Source organism: Echinops telfairi, unplaced genomic scaffold (assembly GCF_000313985.2).
Source record: "Echinops telfairi isolate 266 unplaced genomic scaffold, ASM31398v2 ScPeMD7_5;HRSCAF=22, whole genome shotgun sequence".
In the NCBI taxonomy this organism is placed as follows: Eukaryota; Metazoa; Chordata; class Mammalia; order Afrosoricida; family Tenrecidae; genus Echinops; species Echinops telfairi.
The window spans coordinates 13590402-13602395 of record NW_022103901.1 but is presented as its reverse complement, the minus strand read 5'-3'; the positions used below and the strand labels follow the sequence as shown (position 1 = coordinate 13602395).

At 58.2% G+C, this 11994-nt stretch overlaps 1 protein-coding gene and 1 pseudogene across 1 annotated transcript in view; both read right to left on the bottom strand.

Annotated features, from left to right (window-relative positions):
- Window positions 1-91: 91 nt before the first annotated feature.
- LOC101653243 lies at window positions 92-774 on the bottom strand (annotated as a pseudogene).
- A 4591-nt stretch (window positions 775-5365) lies between these two features.
- Window positions 5366-11994, bottom strand: part of LIMK1 (LIM domain kinase 1) — a 41646-nt gene continuing 35017 nt past the window's right edge. The window contains exons 23-31 of the mRNA XM_045284738.1: window positions 11489-11694; window positions 10328-10414; window positions 9967-10098; window positions 9527-9586; window positions 8995-9060; window positions 8656-8812; window positions 6165-6220; window positions 5759-5916; window positions 5366-5669 (exon numbers count right to left, since the gene is read on the bottom strand). Coding sequence (XP_045140673.1) covers window positions 5507-5669; window positions 5759-5916; window positions 6165-6220; window positions 8656-8812; window positions 8995-9060; window positions 9527-9586; window positions 9967-10098; window positions 10328-10414; window positions 11489-11694 — 1085 coding nt within the window. The 3' untranslated portion in view covers window positions 5366-5506. The remainder of the gene's footprint in view (window positions 5670-5758; window positions 5917-6164; window positions 6221-8655; window positions 8813-8994; window positions 9061-9526; window positions 9587-9966; window positions 10099-10327; window positions 10415-11488; window positions 11695-11994) is intronic.

Below are 11994 nucleotides of genomic sequence, written 5' to 3'. Positions count from 1 at the left end.
GATGGCTGCTTGTTTATCTTCAAGCCTTTAAGACCCCAGATGCTATATCTTTTGATAGCCAGGCACCATCAGCTTTCTTCACCACATTTGCTTATGCACTCATTTTATCTGCAGAAAAACTACCCCAACCACTAATTCCAGCAGTGAGAACGACTCCTACCGTTCCTTGCAGAGAAAATGTTACTGCAAAGCTGGGAGGATCATGGGAAGAAGGCAATGTCCAAGGACACGACCGAAGGAAACATCGGTGAGGAATGTCATTCTCACTAGACGTAAGAAACAAAACACTCCTAAACATCCACCTGCACGGATCCCATACACGTAGCCAAACTGGATTTTGCCGGCCAGGGACAAACTAGCCCCAAAGGTAAGGCTAAAAATCCACTGGTCCTGCCAAATCAGTCTCCATCGTGATGCCGCCGTCAGCTGCTTTGAATGGATGCAACACCGTCAGTGTCTTTTGCCAGATGTGGTCAACATTGATACCCAACTCTTCTCATAAAGGTGGCTCAGCCTCAAAGTTGTTTCTGTAGAAGGACTGAGGTGTGGTTGGGGTGGATGCCTGAGCGGGCTGGGAAATCTGCCCAGTGTACGGCCGCTGTGCCGTATTGTCTCTGGGGGCACACATCGGCCGTGCTGTGAGTCGTCATAGCCACCATGCTGTTTGCTATAGGGCCCTCCACTTCCACCATCATGGCAGGACTGCTGTGATTGGTCGTCGATGCTGTAACTCATCTGGCAGAAATCCGTGTTGATATTGTTGAAGCCTGACATTGCAAAGGATCAAGTGTGGCGGCAGCGGGGGCAGCGGCTCCAGAAGCCCAGACACACACAAATCCACTTGTGGACGCCACACAGTCCTGTTGCTACGTGTCACCTATCCCTTGTTTTTCTATGATTAACTGTGCCCTCCTTTTTCATTGACTTATGTTGCAAATCAACGACCCAAGAAACTGATGCCTTTGTGTGTGTGTGGGCGGGGGAACCAGCCTCTCACACTATCACGGGTCCGGTAGGCGCACTTGTGCAGTTATGATATATAAAGATGACAGTAAAGTCAGAGAATAAGAGAGAGGAGAAGATAAAATAAAGGAGTCAGACACATTTCAAAGTAGCATGCTCACCTCCAGGGCGGCCATGATCTCACAAGCCAGGTCCGAGCACAGCCCAGTGGAGAGGGGAGAAGAGAGAGTGATTTATTGCTAACCAAGGCTTATATATCTTTGGGGGGCATGTAAGCCCCCTGATTACAGGTAAAGACATATGTCATAGGAAGGGGTGATACTATAGGTAATACAGTAATGGGAGGGGAATGATCTAGGGGTGTACACGCTACAGGAAGAGGAGGGATTAAGGGTACACATGTGACAAGATGGGCAGATCCTAGATTCATGATGGTGCCTACCCTTGATTGTCCTTGAGCTGCAGACTTGATTTAAGCCAGGGGTCCTCAAACTTTTTAAACAGGGGCCAGTTCACTGTCCCTCAGACTCATTGGAGGGCCGGACTATAGTTAAAAAACAAAACAAACTATGAACAAATTCCTATGCACAATGCACATATCTTATTTTGAAATAAAAAACAAATGGGGCAAAAACACCCGGCGGGCCAGATAAATGTTCTGGGGGGGGGGGGGGCGCAGTTTAAGGACACCTAAGCTCTCCAGGCAAACGATCACTATCTTATCAATAGGATGTGAGCTGGACAGACACTAGGGTCTGCTTGCTCTGGATGGCTGGTGCCTTCAGGGAGATCACTGGACAATCATTTACCATCGTTATCAGCAGTGTCCTACATAATTTGGGGGAGAGCAGCTGGGGAAAGGTCTTTTTCTATCTCACATCTTCCAATGGATGGTTCGGGGGAAGAATGTCTTGGGAAGTAGCCAGCCAGAATGGGCCTTCGAAGGGAAGATGGCAGGACTTCATCCAACCCACCTTGGGCTGCCATCAAGAAGGACCAGTCCCTGGAGAGGACATCTTTGGGAAAGGGTCCACAGAGAAAAGGGAGACCCTTCGTGAACGCGGATGCACAAAGGTTTCAAAGGAGCCGACTGTGAGGATGGGGCGAGGGCTTGAAGTGCTTTGTTGTTGTACTTTGGGGTCACTGCGTTAGAACCTACTTGGTGGCCCTTAACCACGGCTGAGGCTGAGTGGACTCTGACATATGCCTGGGGGTTGTTAGCATATCCCAATGGGCTGTGGCTGGCATCACGTGATGGGCCAGCCTGCACGCTGCTGTCACCCAAGGAGAAGGTGGCAACATCTTCACACACAGCCTACTTACATCCGTGCTGGGCAGAGCATGTCTGGGGGCGAGTAGCCAGTGGGGTGTTGTGCTGGTTCATTTATTCGTATCTCAGTCCCAAACTCACCTGCCATCTTCTGTGGGGATTCTGCTGGTGGAAACGACATCTCCCAGACTTCCTTCCCAGCTGGCTTCCTAGGAAGTTCCCCCTGCCTAGGGCAGCCAACCCAGGGGGGCTGGCTGGTTAACACTAGCAGACGTCTTGCCGCAGCAGGCACCATGTTTGCACCCACCTCTCAGCACTGACCCGCTTGACGTCTGCTCCCATGCAGTGTAACTCCAGGCACCGGCCTCAGGGGACGCCTCCCTCCAAGAGCTTTCCCAGGTGACTCCCACCAATTCCTTGCAGGCGCAGTGGTTACGTGTTGGGCTGCCACCCACAGGTCAGCAGTTCGAAACCATCAGTGAGTTCTTGGGAGAAAGGTGACCCTTTCTGCTCTTGTCAAGAGTTCCCATCTTGGACACTCGGGGGGCGGCTCTCCCTTGTTCTAAGGACTCGCTGTACATCAGCCTTGTCTTGATGCAGTGGGCCCACCTGGAGCCTTCTGTTGGGTCAGGGTTGGCCTGCGTTGGGCACTGGAGCATGAAGCGAGGCCGAGTGTGCGTGCTTTCTGGGGGATGAGTAGCCAGTGGGGCTCCTTGGCTCTGGCCTAAGAGGCCGACTCCCTCCAGAGCAGTGTTTCTTAGTGGGTGACCCTGTCCCCTGCAGAGTGCTCGAATGCTCCAACCTCCACCCCCCACCCCCCAAACCAAGCAAACCCCAAACTCACTGCCACTCTACAGGACAGGGTAGAACTGCCCTGTGGTTTTCGAAGACTTAACTCTACCGGCGCAGAAAGCCTCCTCTTTCTCCTGTGGAGCTGTAAGTGGTTTCAAACAAATGACCTGTGGCTAGCAGCCAACCACCGGCCTCTGCAGGGCTTGAGCGGATGCCTAGCTTTCACCCTGGATGATGGGCTACAGTACACATGTCCAGTCACAAGAGGGCGCTAATGTCTCTTCTGGAAAGGGGACAGGCAGTAGGCCAAAGTTCGGAACCTATGCTCCAGGGCAGGGATGGGTCTGTCTGGCTCATGGGCGGTGTACCACCTAACAGCACACACCAGGCCAGGAAAGCTCCTGCCATCAAGCCAGTGCTGGCTTGTAGCGCTCCCCTGGGGGTTTCCGGTTTCCGAGACCGTAACTAGAAAGCCCAGTCTTTTCCTCAAGGAGCTGCTGGTGGTTTTGAACTGTCGACCATCCGGATACTGCTCCCCCGCCAGGGCTCTGTCGCCATCCCATGAAGGCTGTTAATGAAAGGTTTCACCAGTGTGGCTTGAGGATGAGGTTATAGCCAATGGCCCTTGCCAGAAAGGCTCCCCAGCCCTGATGTGGGGGAAGACTGACCACCGTGTTGTGAGGACACTCAAGCCATCCTGGGATGGGACCCAGGACCCCTCCCACAGCCAGGTCCAATGTGCCAGCAAGGTGAGGTAGCCGCGTGGAGGGGTCGCAGGGAGTGGACGCTTGATTGCCATCTCTGGGGAGACCCCAAACCCCAACTGCCATCCAGGCTTCTTCCTGATTCCCGACCGCCAGAAAGCGGCAGAGATGAGGACCACTGGTCTGCCACCAAACTTAGAGGCCAGCTGTTGGGCACGGAAGGGAATGGAAACCACAGGAGCCTGGCTTATGCACGGGCGGCAATCCGCAAGGACGAAGTTTGAAAGCCACCAGCTGCTCCCGGGAGAAAGCTCAGGCTTTTTGCTCCTGTAGCCTCTCGGACACCCCAGGGGCGGTTCGGCCTTGTCCTACAGGCTCCGATGAGTCAGCCTGGGCTTGAGGGCCCGGAGTTTAGTTTGCTGTTGCAGCACGAGGGTGGGAGAGCTTTACTGGAGTTAACAAAAACCTTGCCCTTGTCCTGACTGGCTACCGCCCTGCCCAGCGCTGGACTCAGCTCCAGGCGCTCTCAGGCTGTCTCCATCTCCCCAAGCACGGACCCCGCCCCTGCTCCCCTCCCAGTGTGGGGTCTCCCCAGGATGACTCGGGGTCCGGGTGGGGCATACAGAAGGTGTTTATTGTTCTGCGTCTGGATTTTGTTCCTTAGGCTTCCCCAGGCCTGGCTAGAGGTGAGGGGGCCTCTCCCCGCTCCCTCCCTGCGTCAGGGCCCTGAGGGTGGTCTTCCTGATGGTTCTCCAGGTTCAAAGTGCTCTGAGATCGCTCTTCACAGTCTTAATACTTCTGAGATGCTAAACCGAGGCAAAGTGACAGGATGGCCCAACCCCGCCCCGCCCCCACCCGCCAAAAAATAAAATAAAAATAAAACCCCAAGCCCCTGGCAGCTGCTGCTGCAGCCATATGAAAAAATAATACAAACTCTTCTTAAAAAATAGATTACACAGAAGGGACCCAGAGGAGGGAGGGGTGGGAGGTGACCTGGGAGGGGGCGCAGAGATGAACTCGAGGGGGGAGGGGCTGGACGCTGGTGGACACAGGACTCGTCTGCTCTGCCCACCTGCCCTGCGCCCCGGGTTGTTCCCCCCCAGTGTGGGCTCGTGGACCAGGCGACCACGTCCTCCCACCAAACACACCCAAGGGCCCCCCTCTCTTCACCCCAGGTCTGGTACCTACTTCTCACTAAAGTGGCTTCAAGAACAAAATGAAAAAGGCCCCGAGGAAGAGGAGGGACGGCCTCCAGAGGGGACCTCCGCCCAGGCTGACCGTCCTGGGCTCTGGGAAGGGCTGTGCGTGTGTGTGTGTGTGTGTCTAGCAATACCTGCAACTACCTAGACACCCCTGGGGCGGGGTGTGACATGGCCCTAGAATTCCTGTGGGGCCCCTCTCCCAGGACACATGACCTTCTTGGTGCCCAGCCCTTGCTGGGACCAGGCCTGCGATTGCAGAGAGGCGCTGGGGCGGGACGGGGCATGGCTTGCACTGGTCCCTGCAGCTCATGCACTGAGAAGCGAGGGGGTGGCCCTACCAGGACAGAAGGAAGGCAGGGTGAGTACAGCCAGGCCAGCTTGGGGGCTGGGGCTGGGGGTGGGGGTGGGGAAGGGGTGCAGGAGGGACAGGAAAAGGCAGGCCAGGGGGCCGGCGTGGGGGTGGGGGGTGGGGGCTGGACCTCCACTGCAGGCACCAGGCCAAGCCCCCTCCAGCAGAGCTGGAACCTGGCTGCAGGGGCTGGAGATGGGGCAACTGGGATGGTTGGGCCGGGACTTCAGTCGGGGACCTCGGGGTGGGCAGGCAGTCCACTCTCGCCCCGGCGGTAGGTCTCCCAGAAGCCCCTGTCCAGCTGCTCCAGCTGGGTGCCCAGGGACAGGTGGCCGGCCAAGTGCATGCGCAGGGTCTCCAGCCACTGCTCCAGCTTCACGAAGGAGGGTCTGGCCATGAGAGGTGGGCGGGCACAGTGAGGGTGGGCCCTGCTCGGCCGGCCTGCCCGACGCAGCCCATGGCCCGGCCCGCCCCTCACCTCTTTTCAGGGTCTAGGTCACAGCAGCGCACGGCGATGGGGAAGAAGCTCGGGGGGCAGTTGGGGGGGCAGTAGCGGTCCAGGAAGCCTCGCACGTTGAGGCCGAAGTCCATGGTGCGGGGCAGGTAGTCGGGGTCGGCGTTCACGCGCCCGATGATCTGCCCGGGCAGGGCCTCCGTGACTCCAGGGGCCCCGCCAGCAGGGCAGCTGACCCCTCGCACCCCTAGGAGACAGTCCCTTCCCAGAGCCACCCCGGCCAGAGGCCCCCTGCAGACCCTCATCTGTAGTTCTTGGGCACAGAAGTGAGGGTGGGGGGTGAGGAGGTTGGGAGGGGGGAGATGGGGAGGCGCACTGGCTGGGGAGGCCACTGGACCCTGCTACCTCCTTTGTCCTCGTCCGGGCCTACCTCACACAGGACGATTCCAAAGGAAAACACATCCACCTTCTCATCATAGCTGCGGCCTGGAGAGAGGGGTGGTGGTGAGGAGAGGGATTGGGGGGTTGGGAAGGGAGAAAGGGGGAGAGAGGGGAAAGCGGGGAGAGGGAGGAGGAGAAGGGGAGAGAGCACATTGGTCAGCACCAGGTAGGCATCTGCCCCTGGGCAGCATGACCAGGACCCCCGGCTGGCTGGGTAGATGCCCAGAGCTATAGGTCAGGGCCAGGAAGCAGGCAGAAGCCAGCACTTCCCCCTGACAACAGCAGGCCTGAGCAACCTTTGAACCTCGGTGACTCAAGTCACAGATCAACTGTATAGCTCCGGGCCTTTTGAGCCTCAGTTTCGTCATCCGACAAATGGGAATACAGCCACCCAACTCACGTGGCTAACCACAGCCAGCCTCACCAGCCTCCCTGAAGGCCGGCTGGGCAAACCTGAGCGCTATTCCTCAGGGCCAGGGCCAGGAGTGTCCTTTCACAGGCTGGCTGGCTATGTGCCTTTGGTCAGTGCTGGTGCAGCGAGGACTGCTGCTCTGCTCCGTCTGGCCTGTCCGTGGTGGGGTGGCTGGCTGTCAACAGCGGGGGAGGCCTTTACATCACACTCTGGGCAGACCTGGGGCCGCTGGGTGACATGGGGTAGGCAGGGGAGGACCTGCGGTCAGCAGCAGGATGGCCCCCAAAGGCAGCCACACCCCGGAGCCACCCAGGTGCCACCCACTAAGAGATGAGTGGGTAGACCCTCGGACTCTCCATGCCCAGCGGTGTGCTGCTTGGCGAGAGGGGAAGGGAGCTCGGATGCCCGTTTCTCGGACGCACCTTGAAAACCTCATGTAGAACGAAAGCACCGGTCATAAAAGGGCAGGTACCGAATATACTCGCGTATCAGCCGAGGTGCTTATCTTCTGCAAAAACCATTAAAACTGTGCTGAAAAACTCGGTTTACACACGAGCAGATACGGCACTTTGTTTCACTTACAGGGACTCTCACCCACGTTCCCTGCCATCAGTGCATTGACTCCTAGCGATCCTATGGGACAGGGGAACGACCCTTGTAGGTTTCTGAGACAAACTGTTTACGGGAGCAGAAAGCCTCCTCTTTCTCTCTCAGAGCAGCTGGCAGTTTTGAACTGCTGACCTTGGGGTTAGCAGCCCAACACAGCACCAGCATGCCACAGGGACTCTCTGGAATAGGTGCATTCCATCGAGCTAAAATTTGGGTGGCTCCCAATGGTGGAGAGAAGGGAGCATGTGCGGGACATTTTGGGGGTGGGGGGTAAAAAACCAGCCCTGTGGTCTGAAAATGGGGAAACTATTGTACAGCGGGAGCTCTGTGACAGAGGGGTTACACGCTGGGCGGAGAGCCGCAAGGTCAGGAGTTTGAAACTACCAGCTGCACCCCTTGGGGGGGAAAGAAAGGGGGGTGGGTTTCTGCTTCCATAAACAGTTATAGTCTTGGAAACTCACACGGGCAGTTGTACTTTGTCCTCTGTCCCCTCGGGTGGCTATGAATCAGCACCGGCAGTGGGTTTCCTTTTCAGGGCATTTTATAGAAAAATTTCCTCAAGATTTAAAATGTAGAAAGCTATCCACACCCCGGTCTTCATTAGTTGTGTTATTACTTTATAAAGCCAGAGGGACTTTGCAGATGTGACTAAGCCCCCTGAGGTGTCTGGAGAAGGACTTAGGTGCCACTATAAGCATCCTTATAGGGTGGCAGAGGGAGTGTGACAGAGGAGGCAGGTCAGAGGGGTGAGGATGGGCGTGGGGAGGCAGGTGAAAATCCCTGAGGATGAGCAGCAGTGGGCCAATGAGCCAAGCAGGGCCGTGGGTCTCTCTCATGCCATCGAGTGGATGCCAACTCACAGCGCCCCTTCCAGGACCGAGCAGAACTGCCTGCCCTGTGGGTTTCTCAGACCGTAACTGCTTACAGGAGTAGAAAGCCTCGTCTTTCTCAAGCGGAGGGGCTGGTGGTTGTGAACCGCTGACTCTGCAGTTGTCTCACCGCCGTTGAGTTGACTCCAACTGGTACTGACCCCACAGGGCAGGGTGGAAGTGACCACAGTGGGTTTTTTAGATTGTGACTGTTTACGGGAGGAGGAGTGGCTGCTGGTTTTGAACTGCTCGCCTCCTGATTCGTAGCCCAATGACTAACCCTCTGGGCCACCGGGGCGCCTCGTGCGGTCAAGAAGCCAACTCATATTCATTATGCCACCAGGGCTCCTCCGGAAGACGGCGGAGGCAAGTAAACAGATTTTTCCCGGAAGCCTCCAGAAAGAGCCGGCACTACCAACGCCTTGACTGCAGCCCACTGAGCCCCGGTTTGGACTCCTGAGCCCCCCGAGCCTGAGAGAATACATGTGTGTCGTTTGAGGGCATCAAGCACGGGGTGAGTTTCACAGCGGCCGTAGGAGCTCGTTCAGGGCCCACATGGGGTGCTGGGGGCCCGCAGGCTGCCCGCTCACCGTTGATCATCTCGGGTGCCATCCAGTAGGGGTTGCCCACCACTGTGTAGCGCTTTTTTCGGTCCGGCTTCTTGAGGCTCCTCAGGTTCTCGGGCTGCGTCTTCTCGTCCACCATGAGCCGGGCCAAGCCGAAGTCCGCCACCACCACGTTCTTGTTCTGGGTGATGACCAAGGTGGGTCACGTGGAGTCAAAGGCATGTGGAGTCATGGCCCTCACAGACAGGGTGCCGCCCCCTCCCCACCTCAGACTGGAGCGGGACAGGGCGGTAACCTGGGGGACTCCGGGCTAGGGAAGGTGCAGAGGGGGGCAGGGAGGTGGCTGCAGGGCGAGCTGCTCACCTCTCGCACCAGGCAGTTGTGGGAGTTCAGGTCCCGGTGGATGATGTTCACGGAGTGGAGGTAGGCCTGGGTGGAGACGGCGGGCGCGGATGTCGGCAGGCAGCCAGGCTGGAGGAGCCAGCCAACCCTGGTCCCCCAGCTCCCCCCTCCCTCAGTTCAGTGTGGGGCTCTTCCATTCTCACTGGACAGCCCCCCTCATTCCTTCAATGCTTCTGAGGACACCATGACTCAAAAGACTCATAAACCCACTGTCATCGATGCCGACCGATGGCCACGACCCTCTAAGGCAGGGCAGAACTGGCCCTGCGGGGTTCCAAGACTGCAGCTCTTTTTTGGGAGGGGAAAGCCCGCTCTTTCTCCCAAGGAGCGGGTGGTGGTTTCGAAATGCTGACCTCACAGTTAACATTTAAGCAGCAGGCCACCAGGGCTCCTACGACTAGAGAAAGCGAGTGCCCACTGGGGGGGCCACTGAGGCGGGCGAGCCAGGGAGGACTTGCTTCTAAGTGGCCGGCCGGCACTGAAGCCTGCTTACCATGCCTGAAGCGATGTCCTTGGCGAAGCTCACCCTCTGACTCCAGGGGTACTGGCTGTCCTGGGAGAGGGGCGGCAGGCCAGGGATGAGCCAATGGGGCCACAGCAGTAGGGGTGGGGATTGTTGGGGAGCGGGCAGGAGGGGCACCTGTCTGGGAGATCCCCACACCCTCCTGCCCCGGTCAATGTCTGCGTGAGGCTCCTGAAGCCATGCTTGGCAGCGGTGAGGAATGGGGGTGCACCCCCGCCTCCTCTCTGCACCCCATTTTTTCTGGCTTGAGACAGATTCTATGCTACTCTGATGCAGATTCATTCCGAGCTGGGGCTTGCAGGGCCTTTGAAGCAGTGCCCACAGGTGCCCACTGAGACCGAGGAGGGAGTCCTGCCCAGGGCACCGAGCAGGGGTGGCGCAGTCTCACAGGGCTCTGCCCTGGGCCTCACCATGCTCTTGATGATGCCCCGCAGGGTGCCCCCCTTGATGTACTCGGTGATGAAGTTGAGCCTCTTGTCTTTGTAGAGCACCCCAATAAACTTGAGTACGTTGGGGTGTTCCAGGCAGCGCATGACTTTCACCTGGAGAGGTACACACAGTCCGGGTGTGGGGTTCCGCCGACACACCCCGGCCACGCCAGGCTCATGTGCTCCCTGGTTCGGGCGGCCCCCATCCCAGCAGACCCAATCCCTTATTTCTCCAAGGGCTGGAGCGCCATGTTCCCCCGCAGCCCTCTGCTACTGCGTCCCGTGGTAGGGCAGGGGGCGGGGACCCTGAGCATCCCCTCGAGATCTGTGGAAAGGGGCTCACCTCTTTGAGGAAGGTCCGTTGGGTCTCCTCGTCAAACCGGATCAGCTCCTTCATCACCATCACCTCGCCCGTCTCCCGGTGTGTCACCTGGGTGGGGGCAGAGGCACGGGGACCCGGTGTGGGAAAGCCTCTTCTCCAAGTCCTCCTGTGGGGAGCCGGGTCCTCACCTTGGACTGCAGGTGGCACCCACAGCTGGCCTGGTGTGCTTCCCTGGCCTTTCCCAGCGGGGGGTGGGGGGTGCAGGGAGGGGCTTAGCAGTTCCACTTTACAGATAAGCTTGTCCACTTGGCCCAAGGCCACCAGCTGGCAGGGCAAAGTGGGGGGGGGGTGCTGGGGATTGGGCCTCTTGTTGCTTTGTCCTGCCAGACTGTCTCTGAGGGGCTCGGCCAGGGCCTCCCTTGGTAAGGGGACTAGGGACAGGGGTTGGGCTCATGTCAGCTTGAACACACACTCTTTGTATGAGCCTGGTTCTTCCACCTGGTCGCAGCCAGGTGACGTCAGATCCAGGGAAGGCCTGAGACTTGAATGACCTCGGCTCAGCTTGGCAACACACCGAGAAGGGAAGCTTTGCTACACTGACCCTCACACTCGGCCTTCCAGGTGATTCCGACTCATAGCAGCCTGGTAGAGTAGAGCTACCACTGTGGGTGTCTGAGACTGTCACTCTTTAGGGGGGAGTGGGGGGGAGAAAGCCGCCCGCAGCGGCAGGTGGATTTGAACAGCTGACCTTGCAGGTGAGCTGCCTAACTTGTAGTCCCTCAAAGCTTTGATTTTCACCACCACTGAGTTGTTTCTGACTCATAGTGACCCTATAGGACAGGGCAGAACTGCCCCTGTGGGTTTCTAAGGCTGTAACTCTTCATGGGAGTAGAAAGCCTTGTTCTTCTCCCGAAGAGCAGCTGGTGGTTTCTGACTGCTGCCCTCGCGGTTAGCAGCCGGCCAGGTAACCACTACGTCACCAGGGCTCTCCAAAGCTTTGATCGGTATTCCCAGATCCAGCTCAAGGTGTTCGGTTTTTGATTAACCTTGGCTAGTATTGGATAATTATAAAAACAAACAAGACGGGTAAAGCCTTAGATGCCCCTCCCACTGGTGAGGGAGGGGGTGTGGCTAGGCAGGCTCACTCATAGCCCCACCCCTCGGGCGAGCCCCAGGCCCTACCTTGATGGCCTGGCCGAAGCAGCCTTTGCCTAGCACTTCCCCATGGATGAGGTCAGACGGCCGGAAGATGCGGTGAGGCCGGCAGACGACGCGGAGGGACTCGGAGCGGCCCAGGTCCTTGCGCTGCCCGGCTGGCGAGCCCAGGGAGCCGGCGCCAGGGGACCGGTCGGTGCTGCAGCTTCTCCTGGGGGGGACACACCATGCTCAGTGCCACCAGGGGGCCAGGCCCTTCTCCTCCCAGCCTGACAATCACAGTCACCCCTCACTCCCTAGCCCTTCATTAGGTCTCTAGCCCTGTCCGGCTCCCCCCAGTCCACCTGAAGCCGGAGATGTCCGTCCTTGGTGGTGCTGGGCCAGACACCGCACAGTGCCCACAAGTCCACACCCGGGCGGCCTGCCACGGGCAGGGGGAGAGGTGCAGGGAGTCAGTCACCCTGTCTAGTGCTGTCACCCAGGAGCAGATGTCAGGGGGGAGGCCTTCTTCCTTGTGCCCCAGGGTTCCCAAG